At 38.1% G+C, this 23,906-nt stretch overlaps 1 protein-coding gene across 1 annotated transcript in view; it reads right to left on the minus strand.

The window, feature by feature from the left end:
* The window catches only part of LOC150084396 (cell adhesion molecule Dscam1-like), a 343,756-nt gene that overhangs the window by 12,389 nt on the left and 307,461 nt on the right, over positions 1–23,906 (minus strand). The window contains exons 22-23 of the mRNA XM_090375202.1: positions 2,796–2,868; positions 2,508–2,568 (exon numbers count right to left, since the gene is read on the minus strand). Of these exons, the coding sequence (XP_090231328.1) occupies positions 2,508–2,568; positions 2,796–2,868 (134 nt within the window). The remainder of the gene's footprint in view (positions 1–2,507; positions 2,569–2,795; positions 2,869–23,906) is intronic.

Below are 23,906 nucleotides of genomic sequence, written 5' to 3' on the forward strand. Positions count from 1 at the left end.
GGAACTGGTTCCGACTGCTTCGTTGGACCCATATCTTTTTCCCCACCTTGAACAGCAGATTTGCTGCCAGTGTGCCAACTGGCGACCGAGATGGGCACTCTTTCCTGGCTTTCTTTCCACTCCACTTCCCTGGCAGGGGGGGAGGTGCCTATCCTATTGTCTCCTCCCTTCCTCGCCACCCCCATTTTCCCTTCTGGTGGGGCATGGGCATGCCCCACTGACACCTATTGGAGTCGCCTTCCCTATTGACTCCATATTTCTGTCTCTCCCCCCCAGTCTTCAGTCTCCCTCCCCTACTCTATCTGTACACAAGCGATTGCCCTACACGTCCAAATTTAATCATGTCCAAATTACTGTTTGCCAATAGTTTCGGCCTTTCAAATCCTAGCGCTCTTAACGCCCCCCCCCCCCCCACGCGAAAGATCAAAATTTTTTTTTTTAAGGTCCTAGCCACTGAAATCTCAGGAAATTAGGTGGCAGGACCTGCCAGAGTAATTAATTATAATGCTGATATACCTGACCTGCCTCCACGGGGCTGAGTGTGGACAACTTTGGGCCTCAGCAGGGGTCCAGCGGCTAAATGGCCAGAAGAACAACGGTACATAGCACTATACATATACAATATCCACACACTTTTAAATCTCTGGCCTTTCCAGTAAACTGGCACACCTACAATGAAAGGAACAAGGAGATGGGGGAAACCCCTGGTGCCGCTTGACACTAAATACACTCTACACTCTCATCAACAATCGATTTTCTTCCACAGGAGTGCCGTTGAGAGGATGTTTTCTGTTCGTTGCACCATTCTCGCTACACCCTTGAAACTGTGGTGCGTGAAAAGTTCAGGAGAACTGCCGTTACAGAGATGCTTTGTCTAGCACCTACTACCATCCATGCCACGTTCGAAGTTCGTTAGATCACTCCTTTTTCCCATTCTTGCAATGATTTGCAAGCTTAACTGATACCAGAAAGGTTGTTCTGCTGCATTTATATCTACAACTGTGGTCAAGGGACAAACCATTTGTGTATACAGCAGGGGTGTACCTAATAAAGTGGCAGCACAGTGTATTCACCTGCCAGTTATTAATAATGCAAACTGGCGGTGATGGTTTAATAGTGCGGGGAGTGTTTTCGTGGTGGACGCTGGGCCCCTTGATACCAGTAAAGCAACATTTAGATGCCATAGGTTATTTGGAAATTTCTTGAGATCGGACACATTACTTCATGACTGCAGTATGTGTATCTATGTGTATCTAAAAATGAATTCTCCCAACAAGATAATGCGTCATGTCACAAAGCCAGCATTGTACAGACTGGTTCCAGAAAGAGAAGAGAGAATCAGCGTACTGTGATTGCCTTCCAGTCACCAGATTTCAAACCATTTGAACACGATGAAGTGGAACTAACTCTTCAGAATAGAAATCCGCAGCATCCGATTTGCATCAACTGTTCGAAGCAGTTCCGTCAACATGGAGTATAATTACCGTGCCACGCCTTGGTGGACACCTTAGTGAGTCCATGTCACTCGACTTGTCACACAAGGTCAATTTCTGGGTCACTTTTATTATTTTAAATGTAAATTTAATCTCGAAAGGCCTGTGTAGCGTTTGCTATCACGTTCCTGCTCCACTATGACTTCTTTCCTGTTTCTAAATTACGTGTTATTCCATTTATATTCTAAGGAGGCACCAGAATGTGGGGGATACCCACTCTAATACTTTAATCTGCCTTTTGTTCTTATTTTAAAGTAAATATTCCTTTGTATTTTTCTGTTGTTTCTTTTCTGGCTGAAATTTCGCATTCCGTTTTTTTCATTTTGAGTTTTAATTTCTTTGGTAACTTGACGAAAACAATATTCTTATTCCTTCCCACTCTCCTTCTGCATATCTTAAAATATTTATACACGGTTCGATACCACTATGAAATCGAGTCCATTAGTTGAGTGTAAACTTCCAAGATTTATTGTCCCTACTTGGGCCCAAATGTCTTACGGAATAACAACATTCCTTTTGTACATAAAATTACTTCTCTCTCTCTCTCTCTCTCTCTCTCTCTCTCTCTCTCTCTCTCTCTCTCTCTCTCTCTCTCTCTCTTACGCACAGCAAAAATAAGGTGGCCATTTTGTCTACAGACACCATGTAAGGAAACTGTTTCAGGTTGTTTGTCGAGCGAAATAGCTCGTGTTCATCGAAGTGTGTGGCGGAAATCAAAGAAATTTCGGGCTCTGCAGTATGCACCAGGGAATTCTGCAGGTGGAGGCTTCAACGCTGACGCTGTGTTAATAAGTAGACGCTTTTTTTCAGTGGGTGTGCTTGAATAGGAGTGGGTACACCGAATTTAGAAAGAGCTTCTATTTTTATCCTTTAAAGAGAAGCTTTGTTGGATGAAAAACCATTATAACCATTAAAAAAATCAAACGTATTCAAGCGGGGAAATTTTATTTACAGGGACCAGAAAACGAGGGACCATGCATCCCTATAACGTGAAGATTTGTAATATATTCTTACCTTTCCAATAATGATTTTGGCTTCCCTGTTCTGGGTGGAGCTACTGGTAAACCTGGGTCCCCTGTAAAAGTGGAAGACTTTCAGTTTAAAAATTATAATATACTAAGAGCATATTGAATTTTAAACAAGATAACGTAAAGCTTGGAGATTTATAGAGAAGATTTTTCATTGATAATATCCTTTCAAAATAATTTGAAAAGAAATTACTTCTATTATTGGTATTTAAATAAATTATTGCCGAGTGTTTGCTTTCTATACTAACTTTTAATTAATCAAGATTCAAATTACCTGGCTGTGAGCCATATTCAATTGGTGGGCGAGAGTGGGTCCATAACTTGGCGTAGGGAGTGTAGTCATCTGTCTGAGGGAGATAGAAATGCTAGATACAAAATCTGATTTTGAATTATTAGATAATTGCATGAAATTCATAAAAAAATCAAAACAAAATTAGTGCTGTTTTAATGTCAGTAAACGAGATAGAAAAAACACGAGATGATTCGCTAAAGTCCGACAACAACCAAGGAACTTGGCACCACACTTCCACTCCAATATATCTTCACTGTCTAAAAAATATGTTCTCATTTAACTTGAGTATTGAGTTGGCCATAGATCTGTAGTGATATCACAAGAGAATAACCACATGAATTACGCACCCAAAACCATGTACCAACTGATCCAAATATAACATCGCACCCAATTCAATTGACCCAGAAAAGTGTCATATTTCTGGGAACAAGCACCTTGATGATGGCGAGCAATGGAATATCATTTACCATCAACACAGAACATGCTGACAAATACGTGGAACCCGAAGAAGGGGCCAATAAGCTTGCTCTTCTCTAAAGACGCAAAGTACTTGAAGAAAAGTGAAGTAACTGTCTAATAAGCTTTCTTAACCATTTTTATTCACGAAATCAGTGTCCTCCAGACAAACGGTCTGCAATTCGATGTTTGGTTTGATGACTCATTTGATTCGTCACCAGAGCAACGGATACGTGTAAAAAAGACATTCGTATAATAATGAACTTATTATTCGCACTTGAGAAGACACTCCAGAAGCAGCTATAAGGATTCGCACAGATGTGAAGTTACCTAGCCCTTTAGACATTCACTTGACTTTTCACAGACATTTTTAAAGTTTTGTCTAATATTTAAGATTATAATTTGTTATTCCAAATGTTTTGCGAAGTTCAGCAAAGTTCTTATCAACAATTCATACTGTTTGTTTGTTAAAATAATTAATCACAGCATATGGTAATCCAAATCGGAATGAATTTGAATCTCCTAGAGATGGATGAATCTTAATTTGTGTCGTGTTCTCCTCCCTGCCAGACTAATGGAATGAAACCTGATGGCTGAATAATAATACGAACAATGTCCATATTCTAGGCATTAGGTAATTACTAGCACAACCGATGAGACAATTTCAGTTTATGAGGAATGGAGATATGGTGTACTGTAGTGTCTGCATATACACCTAGGAAGTTTCTTGATGAGAAATACACATAGAGGAACATCTGTTTCCTCAGTTCCTTCGCAAGTTCAGCAACTGTGAGTAAAAGGACACATTGGCGTTGGAGCAGTCACCTATCAAGACCGCTTATTACTTATGATTATTTTCTCTGTCAGAGTTTTGAAAAAAAGTTGCCTTAAGTGAATATCAGCATGCTGTATGAAAGGGACGTCATGAAACAGATGATTTTAATTACGAGGAAACTGGAATAATAGAGTGTTTATTGTCTCTTTCCATGCCATTTGTTTGCCAGTGACATGCTCAGTACAAAGTGTGCCCCAGATTTGATATTACTGCCGCATCTCTCGATGTTACGCAATTGTCCAGTCGTTTCAAATGGGTCAGACGTTATCCCAACTACACGCAGTGCACAGCAAGACACGTGCGAATTCACAAATTCTATAAATCATGATCCTTGTTTCTGAATTTGATTTCGTAATGGATCCATCTAATTGGATATACAGTGAAAATTGGTTAAATAATAATGAGAGGCGAAATAATTGGTGTCATAAGGATAGCATTACAAGATTTCACTGAAGAAGTGGTACAAGAAGTGCTATGAAACGTCTGAGAATATCTGTAATTCTTTACAGTCCACCCCAGGTTTAAGTGTTCATTATTTCACCAACTTCCAGTTCTTTATATACCAGCGCACCATGCAGCTAAAAGAATATTTAAGATTCATATATGGATATATATACCTTTTGGTTAAAAAGTGAAATAATCAAAGAACCTTTACACTTTTTCTGAAATGGCGTAGCCAAAGAATATTCTACCTTTTCTGAAGTTGAGCAATCTGAGAACTCCATGTTTTTCTGAATTTGACTAGCCAAAGAACTCCATTTTCTCTGAAGTGCAGAAGTCAGAGGACTCCAGAGCAATTAGATAATCCCACATCTTCTGAAGTCAGGCAGTCAAAGAACTTGACTAAGCTCTCCCAAGTGGAGCTTTTTTAAAGTGGAGGAGTTTCCAGAATGTCCCACTTTCAGTAAAATGATACATCGGATGTAAAATAAATCGAAATAAATAGAAATGTGGGGTATTTCCATTAAAAAAAAAAGACACAACCTTAAAGTGGTCTGTATGAATGATATTCAGTCGAATCACTTAAGATTAACCACGAAATCTCTTCGCTAGCGCAACTGCTGTTCAAAGAAGTGACGTGACAAATTATTTTTCTGTTTTCCATCCTCCTCCTTTAACTATCGATATGTTTTCGCAACAATTCGTTCGTTGTTGAAGGATAGATTTACACAACCGCTACCACCTTCCTTCTGATGTCCAATAATTCTGAATCAAAATGGATTTTTAGTGACGTCTGCTGGCAGAAGAACGCTGAACGACAATTTTTTGTTTCCAGTTTTATTAAAAATCCGACTATGGCAACGGCTGGTATGCATTGATTAAGGCATTATGTAGCATTGATCAGGAGCCTTAGAAACAGAGCTAACACTTGGATAGAAGGAAGGGAAAAGGACATGTTGGAGCTCTCATTTTTTTCATGTTTCTTGCTTATTAATCCTTGTCACTATAGTAGAACAATCTTTCCTCTAGAAATATTTTTACATATAAACAATTGTAGCCTACGTTCTTCCGAATCGCTAACCACATTTTGGAATCAATAAAATAAGCCATTGTAACTTCCAATAAACAGTCGTATCTCCTAACTGTTAGATTGAATATATTGCAATTTTGAAGGCAGTAATATATAATAAATCGAATTCCAACAGTGCAGTGACGTATTAGATTCAGCTGTGTAGGAATTTAATACCTCGCTGTATAGTTGGAACGGATACATTTACAGGAGGGGGCAATTTGGACTCACAAAACCCATTTCGAAATATGGCTAAAGTTTGTAAATGGATTTCAGTTAGAAAGTCGTTGCTGATGGGATGTTATTCTTTGAGTGTTTCTTTAAAGGAAGGTTGAGTAAGTTCATCCCATGAACAAATAAACCGACCTTAACACCATTTGAATATACGCGGGACATCGATTTCTCCATGAATGGAGTAAGCTTTTTGGTTTTATTTATTAAGGTAGTTCTTTCAATTTAGAGAATGTATTTCAATTTTCGTATGTACTGTAGATCTTTAAAGAGCACCATAATCATTATAAATTCTAATTTAATTAACCTCTCAGTGGGGGCGCCCCTTTTGTAGCAAAAACGGTGGTGGGACACCTGATAGGTGCCCTTCTGTTTAAAATCATCAGCAAAACGTTGTGGCTATACTGACACTGTATTTAAGTCTAAGGCTAATTTGTCAGTGGTGAGCCCTCGTGGGTAGCACAGTTATTACGACCACCCTCCCACACTGGGTAGAAGATACCTGAGTTTGGAATCCAGGCAATGACTCGAAGAATTGTTATTGGTCTTAGAGGAGGATTTCATATTGTTTTTCAAACTCGTATACGTAATACATTCGAAATTAAGGAGTTTCCCTCTGTCCGAAAGGCTTCAACTGTTTATCAGTTTAAGAATTGTTTATGTGAATATTGTTATTTAATAATACTTCAATATTTTAATAAAACTGTCAGAGATTGGCTGAGCTGCTTGGAAAGAGCCACCCAGTTTTCTGCATTCCCGATTTGATGTTGCCCCATTTTGTTTTACGATGCTTAGAAGCGGGATTAATAACTGCGTTCATACGTTTAAGCTCTGAAGTTATCGCTTTGCGGTCACTGACGGAAATAACTCTCATTGACATCAGCTGCTACGTGTTTATTAGATCATATTAATAAAACTAGGAGATTATTGGTAAAATTACCTTAGCGAGATTAAAATCTTCAAATAATATGTTGTTGATGGACCTGAGTTATTATTCAGGTTTCAAGGTGAGAGCTGTGAAGGGTTAAGAAAGGGGTAGATAAGTTATTATGGTGATATCGGAATGCTTGATGTAGAGGAATATCCTTCACGTGGTTTATACCTTCCTGTTTGCGTAACTCTTACTCTTTTGTTCTGAATAATAATGAGCTAGTCTATCTCTCCATCATGCAGTTGGCTTACGATACATAAGTCATCTTGCTTTTGTAATTCATATGATTGATACTCTGAAATGGTAACGAATCCATTGAGTATTGCATGCTCAGTACTTCATTCAGATTATTTAACCTCTATATGTGAGGAATGTATGTCCCCTGGACGTGTGAAGATTATTTAATCTAGCTGAAATTTATGTGGTCCTATCTGATGTCATTAGATTTTCATTAATCGGACTGTTGTTAGTTGGGAGTTAGCCAATGAAAACATTAGCTCAGAAAGTTTATAAGAGTTTCTTTTGTACTTTGCAATACTAATATTATTGAGGGCATTAAGATTTGATGTGGGTTGATCAAAGATTCCAAAATGAAGCTTATATTCGAAGTCAAGATGAAGTGAAGTTGTCAAGTTATTATAATAAAACCAACAAAAAAAGTAACACGGTGAACTTGTAATCAGTTTATCAATTTATAAGTAAATTGATAAAAGAAGAATGGAATTTCAGATCCTAAAATTTTCATGGAAACAGATAAAGGAGTCTGTCATTATTTTCCATCAGCGGATGTGTTCATGACCCTACTGGTTTCAAAATTAAGCGATCCCCAATGCAACCAGATTTTCTAGTAAAGTGAGATGGGAATTCAATTAACAACTGGTGAATTACAGATATTAAATCACTGCACGTTAGCTGCTGAAATACATGACGAAAACAGAGGCGAAATCATAATAACGAACCTTCTGTTTGCGTGGGCACTGTTAATTCTATTAGAGACAGACAGAGAAAGCAATGGTAATCGCTTTATCCATCAAGGCATATGCATATAACTGCATTCGTACAGCCAAACGGATTTCACAAAGTTTTGTATTTGGATCTTTAACACTGTATGACGAACAAGTATAATTTTGGCACACGCTTTTAATTTGAAGTATCACTTCCTTGTACCGTATATACATATGAATCCAATTAGTACAATAAAGGCATTTCTTCTGGTATCATTATATAGTTTGGTATTCGTGCATCTTTTATGTTTATGGAAGAGAGAGGCTGTGTATGTTTGTTTGCTCATTCTTGATTGTTGCTCCTACATACCGTTATAAAACACAAAGTGTATGCGTACAGGTATGTATGAAAAGATGAAGTGATTGAGAATGTCTGTGTTCGGATGATCTGAGCTCCATTTCCATACATGACTGACAGCTGGGGGGCCACCTGCTTGGTCCTACCGCTGTGCAGCCCATTCCGATCATTGACTACTTTATCTGTCGCTATGCTCATTCCTCTTCTAAGGCGAAATAGCATGGGATGCTGACCTGGGTGCTGATGGTCTATACCACATAGGATATTGCAAGTAGATATTTGGCAGCCGCGAGTTCCTCCCACATAGTGAACCATGTCCCTATTACCCTTTGAATTACGCCGTCCCTATGACGCATTGAATTACAGACTTAGGGAGAGGATTACCTATGTCTGTACACCCTAATTTCAAAGAGCAACTCCTACCCCCCTCTCCACACCCTAAATATTTTTCCTCTTCTATTTCGTCTAAGTATTTCTCTATACATTAGCTGTTGTTCTTATTGGTCCCCCCGCCGTGGAGGAGATACCAGGAGGTTCGTCCTACCAAAGCTCTCGAACTTGCTGACCTTGCCCACGGCTCTTATGATAAGTAGGGAACTGTGGGGTTCTATGGTCCCTTAGGCAAATTGGGCAGATGAACAAAAAACCGAAAGCCTCCTCAACGATTCATGTTGAGGGAAATGGACCATAATCTGCCACGCTGGTGCAGTGCGGGCTGGCAGATCTACCTTATTTAGCAGTCAGGGGTTTGAACCCCGATCAACTCAAAGAGCGTGTGCTACAGGATTCCTGCTCTTGCAACTCGGCTGCGGAAGCTACTAACCTTACACAAACACATACTAACCCACACTATCTGACCTTTAAAGAGTTTGTATTACATCACAAAGCTACAAAGTGGGTTTGGGTGAATCCCCGGGCCGCAGATCATGTAACACTACATTATACAATCACTAAATCGTGGTAAAATATAGGCCTTTGTGTAAAGCGTTCATTGCATTATCACATAGCGTGAAAAGCGCTGGTTCAATTCCACCACTGCCAGAGTAGAGAAATTTTAGATGTTTTTTTTTCCATAAGGCTACCGTTGCATAGTTTTTCATCCAGGAAGCTCTCACCCAGAAAAACAAACCAACCAACCATAGTATATACGCTTTACAGACAAGATATACTTATCCTTCATTGGCTTAGTTGGTACAAGGTCAAAGGTGCAATAAGAGGCAATGTACATACGGGACAAAAAACATAAACTGAAAAGAATGATTGTAGGTTAGATGTGCGGAAATTTGGTTTTAGGCCGAGAGTAATTGACTGCTGGAATAAACTTGCACCTGATATTGGGTAATTGGGTAGTTTAAACGTACTGAAAGGAGGATTGGAAAAACAGTAGAAGGAGTGACAAATTAAGTGGGTAGTTTTTAATGGCTGATGCCGTATAAGGTTGCTCTTCTTTGCATCGTTTTGAACTAGTGTTGCCATTGACTTTTCATAACAACCCAACATTTAAATAACTCAATCCAACAGTATAGACATCAAAAGAGTTAGTTACAAGAACTGTATTATGGCTTTTGTCTCTTTGTAGTTGACCTTCATTAACTTGTAATGCGAATGAACGCTCGAGCAAAGGAGAAGATATTTTTTGATGACCTTAATGTTTGAACCATGCACTTCTGCATTGATCACTTCGCTTAATGCAATTCGTTAATTAAAAGAGTGCATTATTTTTGAATGAACTACTTATTGTGCTCTTTGAAATATCAGTAAAAACTAACTGAACTGGAAATCATTACATAGAATGCATCAGTTATCTTCTCTCATCCTTTGTTTACTGTTAATGAACAATAAAGAGGTGAAAGGAATTTACCTGTCTATTTGCGCTTACTACAAATTATCGATGCCACTTCATGAAGTCCTCTAAAATTGTATTTGTTGATTTAGTGCTCTTGTAGAACAACAGAGAACACCACCTGATATTGAAATGTTTATTTAACCTTAAGTAACACGGGCAGAAAGAATAACCATCTGTAAGATCATCGCTATACTTGCTGCTACCTGAGAGGTGATGAGTCGTTTCTACAGGCGTTAGATTGTTTATATAGCGCATTTCTTGAGGCAAAGATTAAATGAATTCGTTCCATTATCGACCTTGTTCCCAAGGTCGTTAATGAGTAAACAGCTTTCTTAGTTCTAAGTTACACACTTCATTTACTATGAAAGGATTATTTTTCTGTTTTTGTTTATTGATACGTTTTAATTTCTGTTTCCCCGCCATTTCTTTCCCACTGGTCTTATATCTTTCCTGTATCTCCATGTGCCTTCTATTGTAACCGGTACCCACTTTCTTTCCTGATAGACTCTTATGGATTGAAATATTTCTTGTTTACTTTAACCAATAAAGGTTCATAAATATTATATTATTTGCAGTATCCTGTATTAATTTATGATAGAAAAGAAAGTATAACAAGTCTGATGCCAAATTTGTCGTGATATGAAAGTCGTAAGCGCGCAGTCAACTGAGATAATAAGGATGCTCCACTTCAACAAGAAGTAGATATTCAGATTGCCTAAAGACGAGCATTAGTAAATGTAGTGACCTGCAATTTGGGTTAGCTCTTTCAACAGATGGGCCAGCTCAATAGGGGATGACTAATTGGATCGGTAGTTATCAATTTCCTAATTGAAATCACTTATGTTTTGATCTCCGGTTGTATTGCCTTCTCCTGAGATGTCTTAGTGATTGATCTTCCTCTATCAAGCAGTTCTCCTATTTCAGATTCTAATGAACTCGCTGGATTAAATATAATGCGTATATTTTTATGAATATTAGTTGATTTGCTTAAGACTTGATAAGAGGAGACTGCCTAAATTTTATTTCACCTTCAACCTTCATGTATAGAGAAATTTTTAGGTGATACTGCCGATTTCCTAGATCAATCAACAGTTATTCTAACTTCCGGTAAAGCCTTCTTCTCTGGTGCCATTCATTGTGGAAGGGTAGTGGCCATAGTGGAAGCTGCCTGTAGCGATATCTCATCTTTACCGAAAGAATTTGAATAGTTCCACCCTTCCTCACACTGTGGCCGATTTAATCGGTCTCGGACAAAAACTGCATAAAAATATCAAAATATTGTTTGTTTTTTTATTTTAAGAAAAACAGAAAAGCCTATCAAGGAACAGACTAATATACTGATACTTTAATTCTGTGGTATTGAATTAATGGGTCAATAAAATTAAGATTGATAGACTCGGCTGTCTGAAAAATATTCATACAAATGCGTGATTATAAAACGAAAAGTTGAAAGCTGCTCATATGTTTTTGATTTATTCTAATCATAATGTCATAAAACACGTGATATTATATACTAGTGGAGAATTCTTGTAGAGTATCCTAATAGCATCTTTAACCGCAAAGTTAAACGCTTCAAACTTCGCATGTCGGTGAAGAGTTGTGTAAGCGATCTAGAAATATTTCCAAGTTTTTCCCCTTCTCGTCAGCCAAATATCTTTTGCTCTTCTTCTCTTCCGCTGTATCGGTTCTTGTAGATAGGCAGCTAACATACATACACAAGTCCATTAATGGACTGTGGCCGATTATATCGACTACTGCAGAGGTTTGCGATTATCCAAGAAAATGTTCACCTGCGACTAGCAGCAAATATCAATACAAGTTGCTTTTGCTTGATCATCACTCAGCGGTTGCCCAAGGGGACTGCTTCGCTCACGATCCCGAGGTAATCTTCTTAAACTTTTCTCCAAGTTTCTTTGTATTCTTGGGCAAAAACTGGTAGGGGTTGCAGCTCTAACGGCTCGTTTGTAATACGTCGTCACCTGAATGTTTCTTCGAAAGACGGAATGACTTCGGGTGAATCATAAAGCGAACTAATTATCACAACCCACTCTCCTGTATGATGTTGAACTCTTTTGTCGTGTCGGAGGATACATCTTTTTTATTATTATTAAGATTCGAAAGATTTTCGAAAACTCTTGTTATAATTTTGAGTTCTCTTTAAGAATTAGAAGTATACCTTTTAAAGGTGAATGTTAAATTTTACTTTGGTTAGATGCTTAATCAAGTATAGTGAAATTGTTGGATTACAGAAAAAATTACGCATGAAATTTCTATTAATATTAAGAAATGTCTTATAATTAATAAAATTTTAAAAAATGCTTAAAACAATAAAAAATTATCGGATAGAAACTGAATTAAGTTAGTTTACATTATATATGAATAGATCGCTTAGAACTATTCAGAACATCTACTCCTACCATGGTCCTCCCTTAGCCTATTTGAAAGTATTGACCTTACTATGATATAGCAGCGAACATTATTTCGAGTATGACCTGTTTTCCACCGAGCTTTATAAAATGTTTGACTTTTAAACTGCCCTTTCAATTTGTAACTAGAAAGACTAAAAAATTTAATTCCTTCAAATTTTAAAGTTAGTGAAGAATGACAATTCTCTTACTAGTCAAGTACTTGATATGCAATACGGTGGAACACTGTTCCTAATAACATAATAGTCCGTCTTGAAGTACATGGTTGTCGGAATATATGCACTGAGTGCTTCCTTATTATGTACCCGTACCTAACAGCCAGTAGGTCCCCTTTATCCCTCAGAACAACCTCAGTTCGTCGTGGCGTGGACTCAAAGAGCGGTTGAAAGCGTGCCCCAAGACTGCTAGTTCATGTTTCTGCTGCTGCTGTCGTTGTAGTAGGATTTTAGGAGCATCCGCGACTGAGGCCATATTGCTCAGTGTATATTGTCTCTAATTTGCGTGTCTTCTGTGGTTGTGGGAGAAAAAACCTTCGCCTGAGACCGTCGACCCCAGCTATGTCGTGTGCCCATAAAAGCTCCTCCGTTCATTAGCGGGATTCCAGCTCAGCCCTTTTCTAACCGGTGTGGGAGGTATTGATTAAGACTACTGTGCTAAAAGGGCCTGAAATAGAAGTAACAAGGATTCATCAGCCAAGGAAAGGTATTTCCAATACTCCATCGTCTAGTGTTGGTGTTCCTGAGCCTACTGGAACCGTGAATTTCATGATTTTTGATGAAAAGAATAGAACCGGGTTCGATCGTAGGCTGTGATACCCCATCTGTAACAAGGTAAGACAATTTGCGCGTTCTGAAATGCCTCTTTGGTTACCGCTGTTGACTGTGTTGTCATTTGACTGACTGTAACCTATCTGTTATCCTGCACAAATTTTGGCAACCTCCGTTGTCCGCTCGCATCAACTAGCTTGCTTTTCCGACCCTATAATCAACCTATGCTAGATATTATTTGGTTAACCAATCTCGATACAGACGAGACACAATCGTACATGAAAATCCAGTAGCATTGCAAGTTTCTGAAGTACTCAGATCGGCGCATTGGTTTCGACCACCACGGAGATGAGTCACTTAAATCGTCTTGCCTATTCTCGCACTGACATATACAGCATCCCTACGTATCTGTGCACATGCTTTATATCGCAAGGCACGAACACGTGATGCTGTTACTGAAAGAATTCATTTCATAGAAAGGATAGGTGTACCTAATAAACATAACGAAACAGGCCTACGCGCTCTGGATTCATTGAGGAATTTATTGTAGCTTAAACACAGAGCGTACAGATAAAGCAGAAATATATGAGCTTTCGGCTATATGGTAGCCTTCGTCAGAATTAAAATACATGAATGGCAGTTGGAATGAAGATGTGCACTGCCAGGTGCGTGAGACGCGAGGTTTAATTGTTTGTTGACGTCTGTGGCTGTGACGCATGATGACGTGGCCAGCGCTTGTCCAATGACAGAACTACTGACTCTGTGATCGGGTTGACTTGGCAACCACTGTTCCTGTTTAAGGATTTATCCGAAGATTTTATACTTAACGATTCCAACCAGGTACGCTTTAGGTAATGGTGGGATCTGTCTACCACCACGACATCGCGGTGTGGGTCGATGTCGTGGTGGGTTGTCCAGACATGTTCGGCGATAGCTGAGTGTCTACCGCATCTCTTGCCGTGACTGCACTAGCTGCTACTTCGGAGAGACTGGACGTCGACTCGAGAAACGTCTCTCGGAGCACAAAAGAGCGATCCGTTTAGCGGATATAGAACACTCAGCTATCGCCGAACATGTCTGGACAACCCACCACGACATCGACCCACACCGCGATGTCGTGGTGGTAGACAGATCCCACCATTACCTAAAGCGTACCTGGTTGGAATCATTAAATATAAAATCTTCGGATAAATCCTTAAACAGGAACAGTGGTTGCCAAGTCAACCCGATCACAGAGTCAGTAGTTCTGTCATTGGACAAGCGCTGGCCACGTCATCATGCGTCACAGCCACAGACGTCAACAAACAATTAAACCTCGCGTCTCACGCACCTGGCAGTGCACATCTTCATTCCAACTGCCATTCATGTATTTTAATTCTGATGAAGGCTACCATATAGCCGAAAGCTCATATATCTCTGCTTTATCTGTACGCTCTGTGTTTAAGCTACAATAAATTCCTCGTACCTAATAAAGTTTCCACTCAGTGTACGAGTGAATTGAGACCGTTCTTTGTGTTTTAGCATAACAATACGGCAATTGTCACAATAACAAAATAATAGAGTGCTTCAAATATAAATTTAGAAGTTTTTCGTTTGAATATTCCTCTTTTGTTATAATGAATGCACTTATACGTGAGATTTCGTAGCAATCATGCATTTTTTCAACCGGTATCAATTCGCGTCTGAATATCTACAAAAAAAAAAAAAAAAAAATACGGTTCTCCTGCTCTCTGGTATCGACTGCCAAGAAAAAAAAACAAATAAACATAAAAGTCCAAGAAAAAAAAAGCCCAATCGCTGTAGAAAGCATCGATAGTGATGTTTTTTCTGCACGAGATGCTCATGATTTGCAGCATCTCTTCTATCCAGTAAAAGCAGCCTAATGTCCTAAACGTATCAGCCACTGTAGCCGCACAAACCTCAACGCTACGGGACTAACATCCATCACAATTTAACAGGCAGCGGAAAGAGGAAAGCTGTCTTTAACATTTCTTACAAAACATCTTAGCCTGACTCCCACATCCCATTATGCTACTATCGCTCTTTCCTCCTCTGGTATTTAGCCACTCTGATTTGTACCAGAGGGATGCTAACGGAATGGCTAAAGGTTACTACACGTCCTCAACGGTCATCTTGGACGGTTACCGTTGACCCTGCTAACACCTTCAACTTAGAATGACGGTGCGGAGCTCGGATGGAAAAAAAAAGAGAAGACACAGGCAACGAGGATGAAATCCATCTCGGTGTTAACGCATTTATTGTCGTCTGGGGGCAAACTACTCTTGGCACTGCAGAGAGAGTGAATTGGTAGAAGCTCACAGGTCACGTATGATGGAAGAGGCCGTGGGTCCGACACGTGTACTGGCTAATAATGAGAAGACCTCTGCGGAATTCACTACTCGTATTTCGGAAAGTTAAATGCGTCTCCAGGCGACCACAAGTATGCTGCACAGTAATAGACTACACCCTTATGTACAGTTGTCACTGTACGTTTTGTGTGTAGCTATTCTGCACCTAAAAATATTCGTTTGAATTGAATCTTCCAGAGATTCGGTTTGTCCAGGTCTCAGGTGGATTAGAGACCTTCAGTTACTTCTCCTTTCAGTTATTCGTCTTATAAATAAAAATCCGTTGGTCGCTACGGAATGAGAAACGACTTTTCTGCAAAATAAAACTTACAGATGTTTTTTGGATGTTTATAAGATCACCTTTAGCGATGCCTTAATCTGCTCTGGAGTGTGTGGAAGTTGTTATATGAACTGAATGAGTGGCTTACAGCGACTATCTTCAGTTATGCATTATTCATGCGAGGTGTGTTTCTCTTTATAAAGGGTAAAACCAATTTAACTTTGGGGTGAATCCTAAAAATACCAGCCTACTGAGCAAAAGGGTTAAACGTGAAGGAACTACATATTCTTGGCATTATTGGATTATTTTAAAAGTCTGCATATCTCGTAGTTCGAGAGACTTTATACAGAATTGTATTTAACTTTGGAAAGTACTGACTGTCCTACGATTTATTTTATATTAATAGAAACTAACTGCAACCTCTAATGGGAAGAAACGTAGGGTTAATATCCCTCGTCCCTTCTTAGAGAGCTGCATGGAAAGTCTTCCATTTCCCTCAGATTAAAACTCTTTATAGCAAACAAGAACTTAAAATTATCTTCAAATTATCTCCATTCTGTGGCGAAATTTTAAGATACATTTAATTTAGCCTCGGATATGTGCCTAATCCAAGAAGATATATTAATGAACTGGAGGATCAGGTGACACGGAATATTCGACAATGAGCTAACATCACTTTAATGCACCAATGGAAAAATTTTAATACAATTTTCTCTGGAAAAGTTGGGGCAGTTTATTTCCAATATAAGAACATGACAAAAGAAACGGTCGTTGCTAAGCAACATAATTTCCATTGTTAGTTCTGAAACATTCTTTTTAGAAGGAAGAAAAAGAAATCCCCATGGCTGACTGATAGTGAAAAAGGACATTATTGTAGGCCTCTATTATAGTGGATGACAATAGACCCTCGAAGGTACGCTCCATGTGATGCTATTAGAGATAAGAAAAAAAGAGAAAATTATTAACCTAGAAAGTAGTGATTAGGAATAAAAAAAGGGAACAGGATCGTAGTCTGTAAGTCTAGGAAAATTGGCCAAACGAAATAGGAAAGACAGAATCTCCAGTAATTTAAATGATCAGCATGGACATTAATGAAAGGCGAAAAGAAACATACTTATAAAGAATGGAATGCCCTCGAAATAATAGGCTAATTATATGCGCATAGCTCTCCAAAGTTTCAAGAAAATCATCAAGTCGAAATGGACTAGAGATATGGAAAAGATAACAAGATCAGTTTGGAACTTATTGACTTTTTTATCAGACATTGAGGACAAGGAGCCATTTTGTAGTTTTGTCGTTGTCATTTTAATAAATAACGGTAATATTTATAAATAACAAGAATCTGTGGCAAAATATAAACAATTTGGATTCGCTCAGATGTACGCATGCGGACCAGTTACAAATTCTTACCAGCTAAATGAGTGAGTAGGAATTTCAATTTTATCTCAACCACTGTGGAGTTTAACCATCCGGAAATTTCTGCTAAGTTGCCCACACCTGCGAAAACTAATTTTGATTCGCAAACTTAATAAATAAAAAAACCGCGCCGCATCACATATTCCAGTAACTTAAAAGCTTAGCTCGCATGTTGTTTAATTACCCTACAATAGCAAACCTAAGACACCCCGACACGTCAGACAGTTGTTTTAAGATAGGAAGTTTTTCGTATCCTTTTACATTTGCAGTATTTACATTTCCTTAATAGAGTTTAATAGCATCGCGCTATCGGAGGAGGACAGTCATTAGAAAGAGGGTTAAAAAACATCGCATTAAGCGAGTGGAAAGAAAAAAATCTGTAACACTAATCCAATTTAAATGCGACTTGAAGCGGAAAAGCCTGAAGGCTGTATTTAAAAGGTTTCTCGGGAAATCAGATTTCACTGATTTAAACGCTTTGACATCATTCCGATGTGAACAATGTTTGGATGGGAGCAAATGATCACTACAGATTACTTTATAAAGTCTTTTACTACTCGAAGATGAACATTTTGTATTGCATTTGATGCTGTGTTAAATGATCGTGAATGAGGCATCAGTGTTTAAGGAAAAGCTGTTTTATTAGAGATAAGTTTTGATACCTTTATGGGAATAAATTAGATTTGGATTGGAAATGTCTAAATATAAATATTTTGGTACTGAAAAATGGAGTTATTTGCGTAGTAATAACCAAGAAAAACTTTCCATTACATGCATCGTTGTAATAAATGATTAAAAACCCTCCACTTGTGTCTCCTTTCCATAAATACATTTTTCTTCGTCCTAATATCTCAAGAAAGCTCTCTGGAGAGTCCATTTATGCGCATTTGAAGATTTTTCTGAAATCGCTTTATAAAAAAAACAAACGAACGTTTCACTATTGGTTCTTATTAGCATTTTATCACCACAAAACTAAAGCAGTTTTTTTCTTCTTCGGATAAGTCATTGGGAGCTGTCTCCTTTATCACAATGGTCCATTTCCTTTTACTCTCTTCGATTAGTCCGAAGGAGGATGATATCTAACAAAGTATAGTAATATATAGGCGTCCTTATCTATGATAAAATGCTTTTATGCTCGTATAAAGTTCCATTTACTTAGTTGGCTATTAAATACTTCTCCAATTATGCCATTTGTGGGGGTGTGAATGCACTTTTAGTAATGAATTTGAACCGCGTCCAAAAAAGGGAGATAAGTCCCGAAAACATGGTAATGCTAAACCTTTTACAGTTTTTATTTTTGTACGATTAGTGGATGATAGTTAAGAATGCAGGGAACCAACTTCTGTGTCCATTCCAAAAGCGTTTCTATAGAAACAAGTTATCGATGTAGGCTGTTTCTTGAATAATTCATAATAACTAACAACTGACAATAAATCATTATAAATCATAATCAAGCAGAGTGTGAACAACGTACCCGCCCAAATTTCCACATTTAATGTATCTCTATTAACTTGATAGCTTGGTTTCGTTTATAGACACTTGTATAATCGAATTTTGGGATTACGTTTACGTTTTAGATTTTTCTTTCATATTCAACTGAGCGATGCCTTATGTACAGTATATATGAGTATATTGATAAATGCAATTAGTTTCAAATACGCGTTAAAACCACAGTGTCCAAACTCTTCTCGCAAAGAACTGGAACTTCTTTAGGGAACAGTACTTAATGACAAACTTTTTTATAGCCGCAATAAATTGAACATCCAAAAACCATTGGACACAACAATGTTCGTAGAGAGCATCTCCTCTAACTCCCAAAACAATCAGCGAAGTCAGTATACGGATCCAAATGAATGTCCCTCGAATTTTCAAGAAAAATACGACATTCATTAACTTCTATCGGCAAAGTAACCTTCAACCCGATCCACGATTATTATTAGATGGACATCCGATACCAGTGCAAACCAGAATTCGATTTTTATGACTCGTATTTGATGGTAAACTAACTTCCTCTAATATTTGAGAATCGTCTCTAAAATAATACATTGTAAGAGTGCTCTCAGCAACGAAATGTGGAGTTAATGAAATCACCGTACTTCTCGGGAATAATATTCACACACTCATTATGCTCATTGAAAGCACTGAACAACCTCCCCAGATGCCTATCGTCATGCTTGTGGTTTGATAAACCACAAGCATGAAACACTATGACAAATTTCTTTGGGATATTATTAAATGGTTTCACTGATTGCTTATTATAATCAGTCTGTGTAACCTAACATTCTGCATGTCATATGTGAAATGTGCAGCTTAACTTATGCATACCTTCAAGTAGGGACCAAGAAGTGGAGGTCGTAGATCTCACAGAAGGCATCATTATTACCACACACAACCAGGTAACGCACACAACAAGCTCTCCTGATGTTAGAGTGCTCAAGCTTTCTGAAATCACTTCTTTCATGAGAGATGTTCGTAACTCAAGAAATTCTGGAGGTCAGTGACATTTCCAAATTTGACTTTCCAGATCATCCCATATTTGCCTATGAACACTTTGGTGGACATTTAACCCAGGAAGTGTCCTCAGTGAAGAAAATTGTCTACTAGTGTCTCACTTTAAGAATGAGGATTGTCATGCATTAGAACTAAAAGGGAATCTGCTGGTCTACTACATAAAAAGCGTGGTATAGGGTTGAAGAAACCAATTCACAAACCTATCTAAATGTTACTGAAAGAAACCGATAATAAGTTGTCATATTGATCAAAGTATCCTTGGATGCTTCGATTACTTGAGTCCTATTTTGCCAGTTCATATGATATGTCACTTTTTTTCAAGTCCTTATTGTCTATGATTCCTATAGAAGTGTATAGTGTGTTCACAAATAAATTTGTATGTCTGATAAGCGTATACAGACCGCCACATTTTTGGAAGAGGACCTGGATACTTTTAGGTATAAATATGAAATCGTTGATACTTTTGTCAGACTTTTGAGAGAGCAATAGTTTTGTAGTTGCGTCTGATGGATAATAATGCATCCCTTTATAACAAAAGGGAAAGTGATGAGCAGTTTTTTTCAGAGTAAGGCTATATCGTGATTTGAGTGGCCTTTCAGCATTCAAGGGAAGTTCTGGCGAGAGACGCATTTCGAATCTTCAATCACCCTTCAGAATCTTACACGAGATACTAACAGCCTTTCTAGAAAAGTTGGCTTCAGTGCTACCAGGACGGATTCTTGAATGCTCTCATTAACAGCATGAGAGCTAATAGTGAGTATTTGCTGTCAATCAAGGGTAAGGTACCTCATTATCATACGGATGGTTGGAAGCCCATTATCAAAGGCACATGATCTAATTTGCATATTTCAAATGTTACATACTTTACCAATAAGTTCACATTCCCATAGCAAATTTCGCTGATTTCTATAAATTATTATGCCATTCTTTCCACTTCTGTTTTCTGAAACTTTAACTTTTGTCCACCACTGTATTTTCCGCTTATACTGTTGTTATTCAATTTTTAAATAAAATTTGCACAATTCATACTTTTGAAATTACTTTCAAATCAGGTGTTTTAACTTCAGGTTTCAATAACGGTTCTTAAGTGACATCTTAAAGCTAAAATTAACATTCATAACGCAGCTTGGATGTATACTGAAAACTAACAGACTACAACTTCATCTGAAGGAGTTAGTGAAGCCTGGTTAAACCAATTTTAACTGAGCCAAATGTCGTTCAAGGTGACCGGAATACTAATGCGTACTTGCACGTGTAAAAGTTTACCGGAAGTTTTAACCCTTTCTTTAGGATAACCGATAATGTTGTCGGTATGTATGCAGAATTTATCATGCGTAAGAGAAACTCGGGTTGCCAATTTAGTGGCCAACACGTTTGCTGAATATCTAAACAATCAGCGATGTGTATTGCTCACTCACGTGTGTCGGCTTACCTGCTCATTGGAGAGTCGCAAGTATTACAGATTTACTTCCCAGATTGAAGGTTTACATCACGAAACTGGAATCTGTTTAAAATCTCCAATTGAAAAGTCATGTTGGGGAATATTTACACGTTGTAAGAGGTTGGAGAAGCTTAGGAGTATTGGCGATTTGCTGTTCAGCAGGTGAACTACAAAGATTGATATGGTACACTCGTTAAACTGTGCTAATTGGAAAATAAATGGTTTCCTGGATGAGTTGTCGCAACTGATATGGCCGTTGGAGACGATTATAAAGTCAGCAACATTCTGTGAAAGATGGGAGTGACAGTTATGCCATTATAATGTTAGCGACGCCATCTTGTTCCAGATTAAAGCAGTTTTAACAAGTTTAGTTGATTATTTTATAACTGTGAGGCATCTAATGGGTCGTTAAGTGTCTCTGACATCAGCTCCGATGGTCCATTACGTTTGAAAGATTCCAAAAGAGTGTTCACCAGTTACTGATGTGGGTAGCTAATGTTATCTTATGGTAATTAAACTTAATGCAGTCTGAATTGACAGAAACGTGCCGATTACTGCTACGTTGGTAGAATTAAAACAACTTTACCCAAGTAAATGAAGTTCATTTATCACACAGCCCACTGGTAAATAAAAATTGGGTATCTGTTAGAGAAGGCATATGAATTCAACGTATTGTAATTTGTTTTCCTCTGAAGTAATCCGATTGTTAAAGTTCATCGTAGCATCAAAAACAATAGTCTAATATTGATGATGTTAAGAAATTTTGATTTTTTTTAATAATTTGAATAGAAATCATCTAAAACCGTTTTTCTAAGGCCTGTACTACTTTTAAAAAATGGTGCCAACGCCGACCAATCTCATGAGATGATGGCTAACTCAGTAACTCCCCAAAATAGTTCCTAATAAACCTGGGGAATCCGAAATTACTTTCTATCAGTAGCAATAATCTACCTTTTGAGTTAATTTTTAGACGTGTTAGTGTATTTGTTATAGGTACAGATTTTTCTTTAATTCTGTCTGTGTTGAAGGAATTCTGTCCAAGCAAAATCTTGGCAGATGAGAGTAGAAAGAAGCCGGTAGCTAGCCATTTTGAAATTAAACTTCTATTTGAATTCCACAGTCTCTTTGAAGCTGTCCTTTAACAAAACCTGCTACAGAGTATAAAATATTCATATATTTAAGAGTACTGAGTGAATTGGACTGCGAGCGAAGACAGTATCGCATAAATATTTAATATCTAGTGTGCTGTGTATATCCAGAGTTTTTCCAAAGGATTCAATCAAGAGCTCTTCTTTGCTCGGGTTTTATTATTGTAAGTGCTTCAGAAAATTGATGACTAGCTTGAAATATAGTAGTCAGAAAATACAAGAGAGTTACGGTGTCTGGAGCGTTAAAAGTTAAGAAATGTCAACAGTGAAGATTACGCCGTCTTCTCTGTATCTAGATGTTTCTGAACACAAAGTAAAAAATGATCAGAAATGCAGGTGAGTGTGCTAATATTTGGTAAATGATGAAGAGTACTGGCTATTCGGATGGAGCGACTGAAAAAAATGCTTCAATGGAATGTGCCGAGTGTTCATGGGCATTGTCGTGATCCAAGTGCCAGTTACCTGAAGGCCACAAGTGAATTATAGTATTGCTGGTTCACCGTTTGACCATGCCCGATGAATGCACAATGAACTGTGCCCTGTGGGTTAAAAATACCATATGCGTGATCTTCGAATTTGACTAAAATTGTCATGCTTCTTTTAGGACTTGCAGAATACGAAGTCTTCTTTTGAGATGAGTGGGTCTTTATTTCCGGATCATAACTGGAAATAAAGACCCATTCACCCGGAAATCATACACGATGGTACGTCACTAATGGTGGTGGTGGTAAAACTAAGGTGTGGATTTCCTGCAGCACTTTGATGAAGATTCTGATATGCGAGAACTCCCCGCTCTCGGTGATCATCAGTGAGAATGAGAAGCATAAATTTGACTGAAATGCATTGCATTACCAAAACTTGTATTAAAATTGATTGACATGTCCCATAAGAAAAGTCAATATCATTAATAACTTGGTGGACAGTTAAAAATTGTTCACTCCTGATCAGATTGCGAACACCCGGAACTGAATCATTGGTTTTGAAGTTGAAGGGCAGCCAGAGCAAGAATCTGCTTCGACGGACAAGTGGTCATCTTTAAACTTTGCGAAACATTGAAAAGTGTTCCCTTCTGGATGGGATAGTTGATAAAATCACCGTCTTGTCCACATCGGGTGGAAAAGACCACAATTTGAGTTCCGTCAAGGACGCGAGGAATTATATGTGCCTTTTTCACTAAGTGGCCGAGTTAGTCGATTTCAGACGAGGGTAGCGTGGATTTTTATCTTGGTAATTCGGGTTTATCCGTCCAGTAAACAGCAAATTGACCACAGAACACTCGCAATTTACTGATATAATATATACATTGCAGTATGGCCTGGGTTGCGGATGCTTAAATCCTAGAACTGATAAGTGTTCGAACAACTGACTTTAATACTTATGGGATTCATGCGCTTTCCCTAATTAAAAAAAAAATGAAGCAATTCATTTGTTATAAATGGAATGCTCATACAATACTCATATCTATACGAGTTTCTGAACATGTTGCAGCTCGCTACATCCCGATTTAATTGTATATTTTAATCGTAAACAAGCTTTCTTAGATTTCTTACCGCTTAATACTTTCTCACGAGAGAAAATTAGCATAAACTCCCTCGCGAGCTACAAAAACATCCGAGAGCTCTCGCCATTACAATTCCACTATTTA

This window comes from Mastigoproctus giganteus, chromosome 6, assembly GCF_048544385.1.
Source record: "Mastigoproctus giganteus isolate SK-2022 chromosome 6, ASM4854438v1, whole genome shotgun sequence".
Taxonomy (NCBI): Eukaryota; Metazoa; Arthropoda; class Arachnida; order Uropygi; family Thelyphonidae; genus Mastigoproctus; species Mastigoproctus giganteus.